Below are 18,166 nucleotides of genomic sequence, written 5' to 3' on the forward strand. Positions count from 1 at the left end.
CAAATCTGACTTTGACCCCATAAATCCCTTACTAGATTGTACAAGACTAAATCAGCTTTCACAATCACTTTATGCGCCGGAATCATCGCCTGATCAACCTCCAGAACAAGACATAAACCTTTAATTCTTTAGTGATACTTTCAAGCTTCATTTTCAATCACTCTCAAATGGCATCAAGACCCACAGAAGACGAAGATATCGACTACTACGGCCTACTAGGCATTGACATAACCGCAAACTCAAAAGCAATCGCCAAAAGTTACAGGCAGGTACACGAACACATTGAACATCAAACATTTGGATCTTAACATCTACCCCCACTTAGATCAAAAGCTCTAACATGTCATCCAGACAAGGTTGGCCCCGACGATACTCGGGCCGCTGCCCTCTTCCTGGCATTGACGAAAGCCTATGATGTGCTGTCGGATCAAGCGAAACGTGCTGAATATGATGTGAAGCATAAGGGCAAGCTTGAGAGACTCAAGAGGAAGGAGGCTATGAATGCGGAGAGTAGAAAGATGAGAGATGGTAATGTGTTGTTGTCTGTGCTTGCACGATGCAATGCAAAAAAGTTGTGGCATGCTGATGTACTGATTCCCCATCACTCTCTCCACATAACATAGAACTGGAAGCACGAGAACGAGCAGCAAAGAAATCACGCACAACAGATGCTGAAGCCGAAGCAGCTACAAAAGAAGAAATAGATAGATTGCGTGAAGCCGGACTTGCTAAACTACGTCAACATGAAAGGTCGTTGGCTGATGCTGCTGAACGGGCTCAGAAAATAGCAAAGGAATCTGTTGTTATAAATACGGCTCCAAAAGCAGACGATACGCCAGATTTGAAAGCAACGTTAACAGTGAAATGGAATCCAAACACGACAACACCAACTGACGACGAGCTGACGCAAGTGTTTGAAAAGTATGGAAATGTTGAGCATGTTTTGCTGCCTAGTAAGAAGGGAAGGCCTGCCAAGACTGCTCTTGTGGCGTTTAAGGATGTCGGTGCTGCTGTAAGTGCATGATCTCTGAGTGTAGAACGCTTTTTTTGCATCCCAAATCTCACTTCCTAGTTTCCCTATGCTATAGATACAAGCGATATCAGACACCTCCCTAACATCCAAATACGAACTATCTTGGGCATCTGGACAAGAGCCTCCTGAAGCTACTACAATGAGAGCTGCTCAGCAAGCTCAGCAAGCTTCAGTAAAGACAGCGCAGAGGTTGCTGCCACCGTCTAGTGGTGCTCCTGCATTTGCTGCTGGTGTATCGCATTCATTGACGAATGGTAGTGTGCCGCGTAGTAAAGCGGTGGATTCGGACTTTGAGGATATGGTATTGGCGCAAATGATGGGAATGAAGAAGTAGATGATGTTGTTGGGTATACAGATGATGCTGGTAGTTGGACGGAGAGACGTTTACGGTTTGCATTACGGTTTGCATTATTGTATAAAACACAAATAATTTTATAAACGTTGCTTGTATCGGTGTAAATGCCAATATGATTATATAATTGTCTTTGAATTCTACTATCATTGCATGCATCTATTGTCTTCCGGCATCACTCTTCCTACCATAATTACCACTTTTACCACCACCACCACCAACAAAACCTGGTCTACCACCTCTACTACCTTTGCCCTTTGGAGCCATAAACCGATCAACGCTCTTCCTGGCCCTCATAAGCGCCCCCTCAGAAGCAGCCCTACTCAACAACCCCGCCACAAACTCAACACTACTAACCGCATCATCATTCCCCGCAATCGGATACTGCACCCTCGTCGGATCGCAATCCGTATCACATATCGCCACAACCGGTATATGTGCCTGATTCGCTTCATGCACAGCCCAAAACGTGTTTGGATAGTCCAGACATATAATCAAATCGGGTACATGCACCACTGGCTGCCTCTTACTCCCCAACACACCACTCATGCCCTCAGTAGACACATCCATATCGTCGACACCAGGGACAGCAGGGGGCTGTATGACCTTATCCGGATCAAAGTTCGACGACCTGCGAAGCACCCTCTCACGGTTTGTTATACATCCCCCAACCCAACTGAGCGTATAAAACCCTCCACACGATACCGCGGCGTCATACGTGATTTTATGGATGGCTTTACGTGTACCTACGAATAATATCTTGCCTCCAGCAGCGGCGATCTCGCGCGTTACGTGTACCGCACGACGGAGATGCGTTATAGTATGCTCGAGGTTTATGATGTGGATGCCGAGACGGCTGCCGTAGATGTAGGGCAGCATGTTGGGATGCCACAGATCTGTCGAGTGGCCGAGATGCAGACCTGATGCTATGAGGTGCTTGATTGTGATGTTTGGGAGGTCTGGATTTTCTGATGTTGGTGGGTTTGATGATGGTGTTGGGAGATATGAGGGTGGTATTAAGGAGTCTAGACGGGCTTTTACATCTGGCGGGTATGCGGGTGGAATGGCGAGGGATTTAGATATGTGTGGGGCGTTTGATGGGATTTGGATGTTTCGTTGCTGTTGGATTTGGGTGTGGAGACATGCTTGTTGGCGTAGTATCAGGAGGAGATGGCGCCGTAGCTGGCTTGATGGATGCATCGTTCCTGGATGGTAAGGGCTGGATACCTGTTTTTATATGTTAAGTTTGTTGTTTGAGCTGAGTTTGTAACAGAACTTATTTATAGTGACTTTGGTAGTTTTTTGCTTCAGTTTTAAACACGTTTCAAGACACGTTCTACCCCGATATATTACTACTCGAATCTACAATTTTACACGTAACAAAAGTATTCCAATCTCCACAAACTACATCTACAGCCTTTACATCACGTTCAAACACCACACGGTGAAATTTCTCGACCCTTTCACCATCTGCACTACCACACTGTCCATACTTGTTCCAACCAACACTATACACATCACCATCTTCAGTGACTAATACAGTATGCTTAGATCCACACGCAACTTTCACACTAGCTCCAAAATCACGGTCAAGTAGCTGCGGGACCGTTTGATCCGTCACGGGTTCCTCGTTTTCAGCGAGACCGAGCTGTCCTTTATCGTCCATGCCACTACAAGAATATTAAACGTTAATTAGGAGGCCTTTAGTCTCTGCTTTGTTTTGCTACAAACACCTTCTTTATAAAGAATGTGTTTGTAGCACACATTCAACTCACCAAGCATACACATCCCCACCACTGCAAACCACCGTATGCCACCCACCAGCACACACACCTTCAATCCTAACCCCCTGCAGCGCAGCTACAACTCTAACGCCAATATCCTTACTAGCACCACCAACACCACACTGCCCCTGCAACCCGCCTCCAAACGCATACACGTCCCCACTAACACACAATACAATATAATGCGTCTTGCCACATGATACACTCCTCACAGGCTGTCCTATCTCAATAACACGACACGTCATATCGGAATCCCACATCAAGAGCTCTTTGGTTTTCGTCACAGCGACAATCGAAATGCGGTTTGACGATATGCATGTGCATCCATCATGCAATTTATACACGTTCTTGAATATGAGGGACTCGTCACACAATGTATCATCATCGTGGTGTTTGCGTTTGCGTCCGAATGTGGGCGATGCGAGAATCCAGATTTCGTTGATTTCGTTACAGATGATGATGGAGGTGCCGTGTACGAGGAGTTGCGATGGTGTGCCGCATGAAGGTGGTAATGGAGTGCTCCATTTTCCTGTTTGGTTGGCGAGGAAACCGGGGATAGTTATTGTGTTTGAGGAGATTATGACTGTTGTGCTCCATGAGGATGCGATTAGAGGTTTGGAGGGAGAGCTGAGGATTATATGTGGGATTGTGATTGGGGTGGTGGTGTCTGGTGCGATTTGGTTGAACTCGTTAAAGCCAAACCCATAGACAGTGTACATTACTAGGTTATGATGAGAGTTTGTATTTTTAACGTAAAACAAAGAGAAAACAGCAAAGATAACAAAATGATGGTACAAGTTGATTTTTATGCTAAACACGTAAGGCACCTAATACTTTGGTCAGGACATCACCATACGTCTGTAAAGAAGGTGACAAGTCAGTTTGAATCGTTGAAATCAAAGCATTGTTGAGTACCTTGGGCTCGTTGAGCAAGAGAGCAAATCCTTCGCTGACGCGAACTTCACTCCTGTTCAGAAGGAAGCAAGGTGTGAGTTGAAGGGTGAAAAAAGAACAACAGATGTGGACAGCACAATGCAACCTGGCGCCCAACTTACCAATTCTTGGCCATATACTCGATCATAATAGACATCAAACTTTCACTCTTTGCCATCATATGACATCTTGTAATGCCTTCGGCAACATTCTTTGGACTCAGCTTGCTTCCAAAGATCCTTTCGACTTCTTCCAAGTTGGCTAGGAATAATAAATGTGAATTCTCAAATGATGAAAATCAAATCTAAGTAACCAAATATATAAATGAAAAATACCTTCAGGTAAGAAGAGATATTCACATGCAAACCATGCGTCCATGACATCAACCAAACCAGCAGATTCCAAGATAGCGTTGAATGGAGCACCTGTATATATAGACTTCAATACATTCAGCAACCCAGTTTGAGTCAAGTGAGATGGAATGTTGATTTTAGTTGGTGCTGGGGGTGATGCCAAATCTTTGACTATTTTGGCGTTGGCCGCCATGAGTGCAATCCTATGTATGTGTATAGGTGGGACAGTGGTAAATATGAGGTCTGCGTTTACGGGATGGTTGAAGAAGGTAGAGATTGATACTGATGGGTCTGTAGAGCTGCTGGTAATGGACTTGTTGGATGATGTGCCAGTAGAGACGACGGAGAAGACACCTTCATCGTTCTCGACGAGATAGGCACATGGTTTGGATTGTCCTTCCATGGCTTCCTTCCAGCAGAAGACTCCCTATGTTTTGAGTGCGAATGTCAAGATATGAATTGAAACCACCAACCAAAAAAAAACACAGTGTCTGGCTCACTATATGATATTACCATGTATCGAGCAGAACTCGTATCCTCAGACTTGGCAAACTTGCCAATTTCCAAAGCAGCAGCATCAGAAGAGTGATCAAAAGTATGGCATCGATGGACATGTACAATATCATCACCTTTCAATGACTCTCGCAACACGACATTTACAAAGAGAGTGACGTTTGGATGTTCTGATGTACAAGTCATGGTACCGACATAGTAGTTGGTATTTCGACGAGGAGCGATGCTGAGAGTAAATGTATGGCCCTTGAGTAAGACTGAGTGTGAGGTAAACCTGGATGTGAGGTTTCGTTGAGAGGGGATGGCGACAAAAAAGGCTTCCATTGTTTGCTTTTGGAGATGGTATATAGGAGTGTGCTTGGATGGTTGTTGATTTCAAAGTGATGGGATGTTTGAGGTTGTTTGGTTGAGTAAAAGCAGTGCGTCAGTTAAGTATACCTCGAGGATAGTGGTTTGTGTCAGTCAAAGTCATGCACTTCGAGAAAGCGTTATTTGTTGGGATGAGCCGGATTCGTCAGCGATACCCCGACGGCAGATGTCTTAAACATCGAGAAGCGGAAGTTGTCCTGTCAAAGTCATGAGTGTCAAACATAATGGTGCAACAGGTGCAAAGCTCCAACAGTATTTCCGAGTGTCGAAGGATTTCTTGAAGAGCCGCTCAAGTATAAATGAGCCATATAGGCCGTGTAGTGCTGATCTTTGACTGCCGTTTAGACTTTCCATAGTCTTGAAACAAAAAAGATACATGTCGTCAAATCTCTTTGAATTTCAAGAGTATCGGTAGTTGCGGACGTATCAGAAACGTTCTCAGCCAACAAAATAGAATATCTTGATCCAGGTCTCGTTGTCAGCAGCGCGCAGCTGACTTGAGACTCCATGGGAAGGGATGTTACGTTTACATGCACCAAGTTCTGCGAGTGCTGGGTCCTTCACTCGTGCCCTTACACGATCTCTCACAACCATCACGATCCAAAGTCGAATCGTATGCATTCCAAGACGCCATTCAAAGCTCTCGTTTGTTTGTAAGCGACTCATATTTTTTCCAGTTACAGCATTCAGACTCCGCCTCCACAAACTTTTCTAAATTCATACTACACATAGCAGCCGCAAACACTGAATAAATCAATAGATCCACGAGCCCCTATCCTGTTGACACATATCTTAATCCCAGTATAGGCAAGTACGGCATTGATCCGGCACGTATAGCCTCTATAATTCACATTTTTCCAAAATTCTAACTCAAAACTTTTTCTCATCTAGTAGACACACCATGAGTATCCCACTGACCACACTCACTGGCCCGTCATCCTCATCAGGAATATACCCAGCATCAATCTACGCTTCCTCTTTCGATGATGAGGAACTGGACTTGGGCGATGAGGAATTACCATCCTACTTTGCCTCATCGCCCCGTTACTCGACATCGACGCTAAAAGGGGACACAAAGGGCGACGCCGCCAGTCTTACACCACGTCGCAGATCATCTACTGCTGTTCCATCCTTCTTTACCCAGATCGATGAGGATCTGGTCGCGTCTGTAGAAACGTCACGACACTCGTCTGTACGCAGTAACAGGATTGTATCTGATGACGCCGCAAACAAGACTGGGATTGTGAAGAGATTCTTCAGGACGAGGGCATATGTTGTAGGAGTTGCATCTCTGGCTATCTTTTGTGAGGCTGCGTCGTTTTATACGTTTATACCCATTCTTCCGTTCTACACCGCTGTGGACCAGTCATCAACTTCTGTTTCTATCTTGCTTACTGCTTACTCTGTTGGCAACATCATAAGGTATGTTCGTGTCTTGTCTTGCCTTGTCTAGTTTTGGAAGAATGTTATTCTTCCTCTCCTCTCTGTCTGCGTCTTGTTCTTGTTCTTGTCTTGTCTTGTCTTGGAAGAATATGTTCTACTTTAACTGACCTCGCCCAATACTTTACAACTAGCGCACCATTCTTGGGCTGGCTATCAGACAAAACAGGTTCTCGACGAGCTATCATGATGTGTGGTCTCGTTGCTGCAGCAGCCGCTATGGTCTGTCTTGCATTCGTGGATGCTTCATATGGTGTACTATTCTTTGCTCGTTTCCTACAAGGATTTTCAGCTGGCGCGTGCTGGACTCTAGCTCTAGCCATGGTATCTGACGTGTTTGGAGACGGAGATGGCAAAGGGAAAGCCATGGCTGTGGTCAATGTGGCACAGAATGTTGGTAGGTTTAGTCGCTTTAATGATGGTTCTTACATGCCAAATAATTCGCTAACAATTTTCTTTTACGGCAACAACAAGGCCAAATATCCGGGTATGTGAAATCGAATTGGTTACTCCAATTATTACTCGAGCTAACCTCTCTCGTTCTAGTCCCCTTATTGGCGGTCTCCTCTTCACCCAACAAGCCTGGTACCCGTCTCTATTCTGTGGCATCCTCATAGCAATCGACTTTGTAGCGTGGTACTTTGTACCAGAAACCGCAAACCTCAACAATAACGCCAAACCAAATAATAACGCCTCGGCATCTTCTATAATGTCTACATCCATGCTGAGCTGGAAGCAACTGCTCAACAACCGGGCACTACTCAGTTTACTAGTTGGAGCCTTCTTATGGTCTGCTGTGGCAGCATGGGATGTAGGCTTCCCCATCTTGTTGCGAGACCGATATGAACTAGATACTGCTCGAATAGGTGCTATACTGCTGTGCGCTGATGTGCCTGGATTAGGCGCGGGTCCGTTGGCTGGATTCTCGTATGATCGATATGGATTTAGGCCGACGTCTCTGGTTGGATTGGTTTTAATGCTTGCTGCTTTTGCAAGTATGGGTGCAGCTGCGTCTGCTCCTGGTGCGTGGGGGTTGGCTTTAGCCCTATGCTTTTATTCTGTGGCAAAAAACTTGGCGTTTTCGACTATTATTCCCGCCTTAGCAAGTGGTAAGCTTGATCGTGTCTTTTTTAAGCGAGAGCTCTATTTTAACGACACTTCATTATACCTCCAATGCAGTCGTGCCTCCAAGTGGTGTAGGCCGAGTATACGGAATCTTTAACGTCGTGTACGGAATAGGTCTATCGATTGCTCCCATCGTCGCTGGATCCATCTTTGAGAAGTTTGGATGGGTGCCTGAAATGGGGTTTTTGTCTGCTCTCGTTGTAGTGTTAGGAACTGTTACGCTGATTGGTGTCGGGAAGAGTCTTAATAAGAGGAGCTACTTTACTAATGCATAAACTGAACTCAAAGACACTGGTTTACTCATCGTATGAAATATACCCCACGCATGTAAATCTGTGTCAAACACTGTGACATTGCATCTCTCTGTAGCACGTATCAAATAGAACAACCATAGTCAGACCACAATGCATTGTATCGTTATGAATATTGACTGTTTATTATGTTGTGTGTTTGTTTATGTTCTAGTGTACAATAATACAGACGAGACCGACGTTTCTCATATAACAAACATTTCAGGGATTCCCAGTATACAATGGCAAAAAGAGGCCGACAATGAATTACAATGACTATTTCTTTTTGGGCTTTTTGCTGTTTGTGAGGTTTAGAAAACAAGACATATGGTACACTTGATGACTGGTTGGATTTTGAGCAGAAGCTCTCCTTTTCTAGTCACTGTATGGAACCAGAGTGCGTTTACGTGGATTGACTACAGCAGGTGCGTCCGAGATGGCGGCTTCGACGGTGGTGATGTGCTTGTTTTGGTAGCCCTGTTGATTATCATAGTGTTATTCAAGAGTTAAGTAGTGCAATTCAGGTGATTCCTTACTCGAGCAACAGCATAACGGACTCTCATGCCAACATTAATCAACCTCGTTTGCGTTTCCACTGGTACCTATGTCCATGTAAACAAAGTTAGTACAATACTAAAAAATCAAATGTTGGGACGATACAACAACAACTGAAGCGGTTGCAAATGGTGGAAACGACTGTATCAAGCCTTTTCAATGATTATGTATCATATGTCGTTGTTTGCAGGTTCATTGATGCGATACTCGTTGCAAGAACGAGAATGTTGATGTGGGCGGTATGCAAATTGAGGTGAACTTACATCTGGTTTGGTTGCGTGAGCCAGAGTATCTGATGCTTTGTCATCTGTACGGGCCTTCTTGGAGTCCATTTCTTCTGTCATTATTGTAGGTGAAAGAGCTTGGTAGTTGCTTGTTTCGGCAATTCAACTAAAGTACATTCACGAACTCAACGAATTTCTGAGCGCGTAGTCAATTGCATAAAATCATTTGAAGAGGTCAATCAGTTCAATAAGAGATTTCACGTGAAGTAACTTATATTGGGGAACTTTTCAACTATTTTTTTGCGACTATAACTATATAATGTACTCTTTACTGTTGCTGCAACATCCTCTCTAAACTCTCCCATCCACTAATCCCACTCGGCGACATAAGATCACCATCATTCCTACTCTCCCACGATGCCTTGGACTGTGCTGAATCCATCGTATTCATCGTAACACCTCCTGCATTCCATACCCGTGTTGGAGGAGGAAGTGCCACATGTGCCGGTATATTACTACTGCTACTACTACTACTATTACTATTACTGGTACTCCTAACCGGTGCAGTCATAACAGGCGACGACGGACTTGCATCCAGCATCCTCTCCAGCTCATTAGCATACACGGAATCACGTACCCCACCTGACGACCTATCATGTTCCCGGTAGACGGATGTCGGCGTTGGCAACGGTGGTGCCGCAACCGTCGGCGTGACACGTGGTGGTGGTGCATACGTAATATGTGTCATTGGCATAGCTGTTGTTGGCGGCATCGTCATGGTGCTGCTGGATGCTGTGGTCGACGAGTATGCTGAATACGTGGTTGTAGCGGGCGTGTTTATGCGGAGAGCGGATTTGAGTGCGCCTGGTTGGGAGCGGTATCCTGGTGCAAGAGCAGCTTCGGAGGGAGCCATGCCAGCATGGCTGCTATTGTACTGGGGGTTTATGACGCGTGTTATGGGCTTGCCGGTTGCGGTGAGGCGGTCGCGGCGTTCTTTTTCCCATTCGGATAGTCTGTGAAATAAGACGGAGTTAGAAACCTTGAGTGACTTGCAAAAAAACAAAAGATATTCCTACCTCATCAAGACAATCTTGCTCGAATCAAACTCTCCTTCATCCTCATCATGTCCCGTAGCCTTATCACCATGCGCCTTGCGCGTCTCGCCCCATCGGAAATCATCAAAGTGCCACCATGCGTATAGCGGCAGGATAAGATTCCAGATTGGGATGGCCATGAGGTAGAATACCATGTAGAAGAGATATACCATTTTACGGGTTGTTATGAATATTAGGATGGCGGGGAGTACCAGGACACCCATAAACATGGCGAGGGTAAACCAGTCGGGTTTGCTGGTGATTATAGTGTTTACGATTAGGAGGACTGTGAAGACTACGGCGGCGGGGAGGACGAGAGTTCCTAGTAGTTCCAACTATGGGTGGTAGAGATAATGAGCTTGGAGCGCTGATGCAAAAACCCGAGTGTTGGAGACGAACCATGACGACAAATTGCATCGAAAAACAGAAAATTCCACACAAGTCCTTGACCAACATTAACTCCATAAGGTTGTGGATTGTACTATTAATCCAACGACGTCGTTGAGATAGCAAGACACGGAAGGTATCTGGGACTGTGGTATGGCAAATCTGTTGCAAAAAAAAACATGTTTGGCTCATGAAGGATTGCTAGACGACATTCAAAACGCACACCACTTACTGCTTGAGGAAGGAATACTGTCTTTCTGTGAGGAAAGTTACGCAACATGAGCGTAGTCAAGAATCGATCTTCACCCAAAAGCAACAGATTCTTCTTATGCAGCGTATCCACAATATTCTCAGAATATTCCTCCACGATATCAGGATTAATCAACAGCGGCACCCAGTACCCCTGTTCCCCCTTCGGAGCCTTGATTCGATACATGCAGAAACAACCAGGTAGACAAGTGACACCACCAAACACGGATTCAAACCCTTTGCCCAGATGATGTGAAATATAGTACTCGAATACTTGGATTAGTGTCACCCATGATGTTCGTTTGTTTGCAATACGGGTTTCACCACACAAGCCAATTATTTGTGGATCATTCCTCATTGCGTTTGCCATGTGGGCCATCGAGTCGGCGTTTACACGTGTGTCGGCGTCCACCATCATGATTAGCTCGAAGGAATCTGGCTGGCGGCCTGTAAGTGCAAAAGAGAATTATACATTATATCTTGTAAATGTAAAAATCAAAAACTTTTTACCTGTAAGCGCTTCGATCTTCCAATATAGTTCATAGTCGAGTGGGGTCATTCGATCATCAAGCACGGCCCGAGATAGGAAATTCATCAGGATGAGTTGCGAGTCCCGTTTACCACGATTTCCGCTCTTGGGATCGGATCGTTCGAATGGTGCACCTGTTTTAATTACGACTATGGTGGGTACGTAGTGGCCTATATTGTTTTTATACCATCCGCCAAACACTTTGGCCATGTTGAGTTGACGTGCACCTTCTGCGATGGCGAGGTATGACTGGTGGTTTGGTATCCCGAATGATTCTTCGAGCTGGATGTGCTGCAAGACCATCTCAGGTGTGCTTTTCGTGTTTCCGGATCCGGTAACCACACCGTCACATACTACGAAAAGCAGTTTACGACCATCTGGATAATCGGAATCTACCAGTGCCGATAACGATAACTGTAATGCTAGCTCCTCTTCAGAGTACGCCGTAACAAACATGATTACAGGCGGTTCACCCTGCTCGTCATCAAGTCCAGATGGATTGGCCTTGAATTCAAATCTGTCGGCACCACGAGATGTAAACCGAGATGCAAACTTGCGATCTGTTTTGACACCTGGATTAACCTGTCTCGTAAGTCGGCCCGATATACACCAGTAAAAGACCAGAGCCATAGCGAATCGGACTGCCAATAGTGTGCCGACCGTGACCAGAATCAATATAAATATTACAAACGAGAAGAAACAGCCAGCTGTATCTGAGTCTAGAGAAGCGACACGGTACCGTTGCCGCATACAGGCAAAGGTATCTAGCGAGTCCTCATTACTATATGCGGATTTCGTCATGTCCCGACCAGGTGCGACTGCGAGCCGCGCGGTGGCTTGTGACAGGCCATTAGCAAATCCACCATACGGATCTATGCTATATGCAGTCAGGTTCACTATGGCGCCATCAAATGCAGTGAGGCGATGCGGATCGGCCTTTGTTTGGTACAAATCGTCCCACGACATCATAAGACGGTATGCGGGCTTCACACGACTAAGCGATGATAGCGACGGGCATTGCTGGCCTGCTGCTGGTATACTGGGCCCTCCATGCGGACCTGGGATTGAGCAATTATAGTTTCCAGGGAAGAAGCGGACACAGCTGTCTGATCCCGGTGGGAACATGCGACTTATATCTGCTCCTCGCCACTCATCGGTAAATCCATAGTAGGCTCCTAGCACGGCATACACCTTATCATAGTCGTATACATATGTGTTTATAATCAACACACCGGCGAGATTGGCGAGTGGTTTGGGCCATATATATGTTTGGTTGAAGAGAGATAGACCGTCGACTAGAGTTATTAGGTGGGTTAGTATATGTAGATAGTGGGGCGGTTAGCGTCGAGAGCGTCTTACTGTCTCCAAGCCCGTTACACAACAGTGCTCGCAAAAAGAAGGTTAGAAACCCAACAGAAGCACAGAGCAAGAAGATAACGAGACAGAGAGCGACCTATGTACAAAGATAATCAGTATCATCATTCACGAATAACATTGAAACAGCATATAAGACACATACCTTCTCTCTAACATAACGCGGAATAGAAGTGAATTGAGAGATTTGAAAGTTAATTGTGAGATACTTTGCATCGTCAAGAATAAACAGAGAATCCAAATAACAAAACAACAGCAAGATACGGTGCATAATTAAATCAAGATCGTACCTCCACGCCTGCCTAATTGGTTCATTCCTCAACCCCAGCACCATCAAGAACGAAGGAGGGAAGCAGCACGTTGCCAGCAACGACAGATGCGTCCACCACGTAACTTGTTTCCTCTTCATTATCGGTGTCTTTCTCGACAACGTAGCACCTGCATCCAGCCCATCGTTATTCTTTCGTGATGAGGTGGCACCTGCTCTTGCCAACGGCGGTGGCTCGTCCTCTCCTCTCAGCATGGGCTGCACTCGACGCATACTGGGTGCACGATTAGGTCTGTTCATCGACCTATTAGCTCCCCTCCGTAGCGATATCGTTCGACTGGGATTATTACTACCAACATTCTTTTGTCTCTTGCGTTCGGCAAAGTGGCTGGCGAATGGATTGTCAGAGTCTATTATAGGCTGCATGGGGTATTTGTTGTCCAGTGTGTCATGCTGCATGGCTCTTGGAGGAGTTTTCAGCGATTGGTTGTCATTGCTGTAAAAGGTGGACTCGTCTTCATGATGGAAGGGGCTCGCATCGTAGACCATTTGAGGAATTGTACAGGAGATGTACTGGGTCAAGACACAACCTGCCTTTGGTCCCGCCCTCTGTTGTTCTGAGTTTGATTGTGGAAACGGTTGTTGGCGCAAGGAGAAAGGAGCAAAAAGACTGTTTGGCTGACGAGAGCAAGTTGGTGGGGAAGGCCAGAGCGGCTATGTAATTTTAGACCACAGAGAGATCGGAGTGTGAGATATCCAGCATTTACAAGCTCTCTATCGCGTGTTGTAGAAACACTGACAATCACAAGCTTTTCTTCAAATGTATGCTGAAGCGGGCTCATGTTTCGTTTTGCAGATACCCCAATTTCAAAAGTCAAATCAGTTGTCGGACTGGAGTAACGGCATGAAAGACCAATTTCAGCTCCTTCTCGCCCTTCAGTCGCTTGCTTTCTCAATCTGCGTAAAACCCCATTTTCCAAATGTACAATGTGAATCTCTTGAGGAATTTACACTACAAACATGAGGCCTGATGAAAATGAAAATAATAATAATAATCCTCCCTACTTGGCACCACCCTTCTTGCTCCTTGAAGCAGATGTACTCCTCTCCCTCGATTTCGATTAGGCACCACCTTTCCTGTCTTTCGGCGATGATTTACTGGCACTTCGTCCACGTTCTCCTGTTGGCACCTTGCTCTCTTTGGATCTAGATCTGCCACGTGGTTGACTTCCACTACTATTACCATCAGCTCGTGGCAATGATCGACCACGGGTATTATTGCCATGTCTTGAGCCCGTTGACATTTTATCCCGTCCGTGACTTGGATATGAAGCGTATGCATCGTAAATACCAGCTCCGGGGTACGTGTTAGTATATGCAGCAGCTTGATTTCCGTACATCTGACCTTGCCTGTTTGAGATAGAAAAAAAATGAGATTTGACAGTCGGTCCAGAAATGTGAACAATCAAAAGATGTGAAACTTACCCGATGTAATCTTGAGCATACGGGTTTTGAATGAACGGCTGAGTTTGACTATACGGATCCTGTATAAATGGCTGGGGTTGACTATACAGCTCATACTGACGATCCTGTATGAATGACTGAGGTGGACTATACGGTGGATTCTGACTGTACATGTTCTGTCCATATTGAGGATCGCCACCACCCAAAACAGGATCATATTGATTCTTAACCTCCCATTCACTCCCTCCAAAAGGCACTGGCGGAGGCACAGCATAATACGTATTACTATACACGTCAGCTCCACCACCATAATAATGCCATCCATAATACGGATCAGCAAACGTTGTCCAACCATACGGATCATACGCTTGGCCCACAGTTTCGTCCACATCACCTCGCATAGCTTTGAGACGGTCCTTTTCCCATTCATCCCACGTCTTGAGCTGGATTTTACGCGGGTTGAAGACACCTTTAGATTCATCGTGGGCTCCTTTGGCGTCACCTTCGACTACACGGGTGGAGCCCCATGAAAAGTCATCAAAGTGCCACCATGCGTAGGCGGGGAGGATAAAGTTCCATATTGGTATGGCAAGTATATCTAACGGTATGTTGAGAAAGTGTTTGAAATGGGCTGTGTTGGCTTTGAAATGTTGGGATGAACAAAAGAGAATACTGGCACCTACAGAAGACCATGTAACCAAGGTAGCGGACTTTTCTCGTCGTTATGAGAATGAGGATGGCTGGAAGGAGCATCGTACCGGCAATCATGGCTACTGTAAACCAGTCTGGTTTTCCGGATATGATGTTATTTACAATGAGCAAGACTGTAAAGACTACAGCAGCAGGAAGCACGGCCGTTGATACCAGTTCCAGCTATGTTGAAAATAGTTGTTAAATTCGCTGTAGAGGCTTTTGCATAAACAGTGAACTTACAAACACGACGAATTGCATGGAGAAACAAAATATTCCACACAAGTCCTTGACCAAAATCAATTCAAGCAAATTGTGAATAGTACTGTTAATCCATCTACGGCGTTGAGATAACAGGACTCTGAATTTGTCGGGTACAGTTGTATGGCAAACCTATATCGACAAGAGAGAGTGAGATGAGTGGCGCAAAAATATACAAACAAGTCCATGGACTTACCGCTTGGGGCACAAACACCGTCTTCCTCTTGGGAAAGTTACGAAGCATCAGCGTCGTCAAGAACCGATCTTCACCCAACAACAACAGATTCTTCTTGTGCAGCGTATCTACAACATTCTCCGAGTATTCTTCCACGATATCAGGATTGACCAGCAACGGCACGAAATACCCTTGTGGCCCTTTAGGTACTTTGATACGATACATGCAAAAGCAGCCCGGCAGACAGCTGACACCACCAAACACGGATTCGAATCCTTTACCCAAGTGATGCGATATATAATACTCAAACACTTGAATGAGGGTAACCCACGATTGTCCCTTGTTTGCTATACGCGTTTCACCACATAGTCCCATTATGCTCAAATCGTTTTTGAGTGCGTTCGTGAGGTATTGGAGGGCGTCTGGCTTGACTTCGGTGTCTGCGTCCACCATTAGTATAGATTCAAATTTATCTGCTGTATAATTCGTCAGCTTCTCAATCTTCCAAAACATGTCATAATCCAAGGGAGTCATGCGATCATCTAATACAGCTCGAGACAAAAAGTTCATCACGATGAGCTGAGAGTCCCGTTTACCACGATTACCAGCCTTCTTCTCTGATCGTTCGGCTGGAGCACCAGTTTTGACTACTACTATGGTTGCGACTTTGCCGCCTTTCTTGGTTCGACACCACCCTCCAAACTATTTAGTCAAGCGAAGGTGTTAACAGGTAGCCACACGCAAAAAAGGGCTAGAACAGACAGAGGGCCTCACCACTTTGGCCATATTAAACTGTTTCGAACCATCACCGATAGCAATATACGCCTTGTGTTCTACTTTACCCAACTCCTCGTCCTGTTCCATCAACGACAAGACCAGTTCAGGTGTGGACTGCTTGTTACCAGACCCTGTAATTACACCATCACAGACAACAAACAGCAGCTTCTTCTTATCATCATACGTCGAATTCACCAGAGCTCCTATAGAACGTGAAATGGCTTCACGACCTTCAGAATAACACGTCATGAGCAACACAGTTCTCAAATCATCTGGCGGGCCCCGCTTATTGTTGAGTCGCAAATTCACAGCATCCGTAGCCGACCATTTTTCTTTCGGATCCCTGGATTTCGTCAGACCTCGCGACATTACCCAGTAAAACATGAAGGCCATCGTGACTCGAATGAGCATCAGTGTACCAACCACCGCTATAATCAATATCATGATAACCTGGGAGAAGAAGCATCCGGCTGTCGTATTATCTACATATCCTACTAGATATCGCTGCGAGAAGCACATTCCAGCTTCATATGATTCAGAGTTGGAAAAGAAGGACTTCGTGCCGTCTTTGCCGATCGTTTCGTTTACTTTTATAGACGCGATTCTATAGCCGAGAGTGTCCAGGAAACGACCCTGTAGACCATTAGCACCATAAAAGTAGCCTGTTAAATTAAGCACCTTGCCGTCGAATACTGTGAGGAGGTGCGGGTAGGTTGTTGATTGCCTGATATCGTCCCATGAAAACCAAAGTCTGTACATCTGAGGCACGCCTCGTAGATACGCCATATTGGGACAGTCTTGGCCATTAGCAGGTAGAGCTGGCCCACCGTGAGGTCCAAGCATCGTGCAATCATACGATGTATATCCAAGAAATTGCTGACAATGGTCTGGCTTTGGTGGGAAGAGCTTTGTTATATCAGCGCCTCTCCACTCGTCTGTAAATCCATAGTATGCTCCTAGTGTGGCTGATATGTTGTCAAAGTCGTATAAGAAGCCGTTTATAATCATGTCACCTCCAAAGGAGGGCATCGGTCTCGGCCACTTGTAACTCTGATTGAAGACCGGCTATCAATTGAATTCAATTAGCTGGTCTGCAGGAAATTGCAGGGAAAAGTCAGATTCTTACCATCACATCGTCGTAGCCTCCAGTAGGACACAGTAGAGATCTCAAGAAGTAAGTGATGAAACCAACCATTAGGCACATAAACAAAATTATCAGGCAAAGAGCGATCTATAAATGTGCAGTAGTACGAATGAGAATCTGTAAGTGTTGACACACTAGACTGACTCCAACAAACCTTTTCTCGCCAGGCCTGTCTCACAGATGCATTTCGTTTGCCGCATGCGGCCAGCAGATACGGCGGAAAGCAACACGTCAACATCATAGCAAAAGCAGCCCAACAATTGTATGGTCTACGTCGTGATTTTTTGGATACAGCTTGTTGTTTGAGGGTTTTGTGTGTTCGATGTAGCGTTCCAGACCCGTCAGCCTCCCAGCCTTCATGTCTAGTAGATGTAGCACCTAATGAACACGACGCGGTTAGACATACAGATCATTTCGTGGTTGTAAATACCTCATATCATGGCATTGCGACTTAACCAACGCAAGTTCAACACAAATACACAAAACATGCCTGCTCTAGCCAGCGGTGGAGCAGCAGAAGCTCTTCGCATCAGCGGCTTGACTCGTTTCCTACTCGCACTTCTGTCGAGTTTGTTCACAGTTGATCTGCTTCGCAACGATGTCCCATATTCCAAGTCCTGTAGCGCTGGCGCCAGATATGTGGGAGGGAGAGATTCAATGCCATTCGTGGTAGCCTTGTTCTTCTTATTGGCCCTTGTCTTGGTTGGTTTAGCAGCTACTTCAGGCACTTTTGGTGCTTTTGCCATTTGCTCCAGTCGAGAGATTCAACTGGCGCAAGATCCT

General features: G+C 45.6%; 6 protein-coding genes across 6 annotated transcripts; 2 read left to right on the top strand and 4 right to left on the bottom strand.

Annotated features, from left to right (window-relative positions):
- Nucleotides 1–167: 167 nt before the first annotated feature.
- On the top strand, nt 168–1,367 carry SmJEL517_g01708 (uncharacterized protein; the record flags this gene model as incomplete). Its single annotated transcript, XM_031167636.1, has 4 exons — nt 168–269; nt 357–528; nt 624–1,012; nt 1,089–1,367. The coding sequence occupies 4 exons, from the start codon at nt 168–170 to the stop codon at nt 1,365–1,367; spliced, it is 942 nt and encodes a 313-aa protein (XP_031026326.1).
- Nucleotides 1,368–1,544: 177 nt separating this feature from the next.
- Nucleotides 1,545–2,585, bottom strand: SmJEL517_g01709 (uncharacterized protein; the record flags this gene model as incomplete). Its single annotated transcript, XM_031167637.1, has 1 exon — nt 1,545–2,585. One exon carries the CDS (start codon nt 2,583–2,585, stop codon nt 1,545–1,547), a length of 1,041 nt encoding a protein of 346 aa, XP_031026325.1.
- A 136-nt stretch (nt 2,586–2,721) lies between these two features.
- On the bottom strand, nt 2,722–5,292 carry SmJEL517_g01710 (uncharacterized protein; the record flags this gene model as incomplete). The annotated part of the gene is made up of 7 exons (XM_031167638.1): nt 2,722–3,055; nt 3,161–3,890; nt 3,997–4,027; nt 4,085–4,136; nt 4,225–4,363; nt 4,438–4,882; nt 4,969–5,292. 7 exons carry the CDS (start codon nt 5,290–5,292, stop codon nt 2,722–2,724), a joined length of 2,055 nt encoding a protein of 684 aa, XP_031026418.1.
- Nucleotides 5,293–6,238: 946 nt separating this feature from the next.
- SmJEL517_g01711 (uncharacterized protein) lies at nt 6,239–8,177 on the top strand (the record flags this gene model as incomplete). Its single annotated transcript, XM_031167639.1, has 5 exons — nt 6,239–6,759; nt 6,912–7,174; nt 7,252–7,264; nt 7,324–7,886; nt 7,957–8,177. The coding sequence occupies 5 exons, from the start codon at nt 6,239–6,241 to the stop codon at nt 8,175–8,177; spliced, it is 1,581 nt and encodes a 526-aa protein (XP_031026419.1).
- Nucleotides 8,178–9,299: 1,122 nt separating this feature from the next.
- Nucleotides 9,300–13,421, bottom strand: SmJEL517_g01712 (chitin synthase; the record flags this gene model as incomplete). The annotated part of the gene is made up of 8 exons (XM_031167640.1): nt 9,300–9,984; nt 10,048–10,400; nt 10,465–10,614; nt 10,685–11,148; nt 11,212–12,525; nt 12,590–12,683; nt 12,750–12,756; nt 12,895–13,421. 8 exons carry the CDS (start codon nt 13,419–13,421, stop codon nt 9,300–9,302), a joined length of 3,594 nt encoding a protein of 1,197 aa, XP_031026420.1.
- Nucleotides 13,422–13,993: 572 nt separating this feature from the next.
- SmJEL517_g01713 (chitin synthase) lies at nt 13,994–18,129 on the bottom strand (the record flags this gene model as incomplete). Its single annotated transcript, XM_031167641.1, has 9 exons — nt 13,994–14,282; nt 14,358–14,934; nt 15,020–15,209; nt 15,270–15,419; nt 15,484–16,164; nt 16,237–17,304; nt 17,366–17,470; nt 17,538–17,761; nt 17,844–18,129. 9 exons carry the CDS (start codon nt 18,127–18,129, stop codon nt 13,994–13,996), a joined length of 3,570 nt encoding a protein of 1,189 aa, XP_031026421.1.
- Between the last annotated feature and the right edge of the window lie 37 nt (nt 18,130–18,166).

This window comes from Synchytrium microbalum (genome assembly GCF_006535985.1).
Source record: "Synchytrium microbalum strain JEL517 chromosome Unknown SmJEL517_scf0006, whole genome shotgun sequence".
Classification (NCBI taxonomy): Eukaryota; Fungi; Chytridiomycota; class Chytridiomycetes; order Synchytriales; family Synchytriaceae; genus Synchytrium; species Synchytrium microbalum.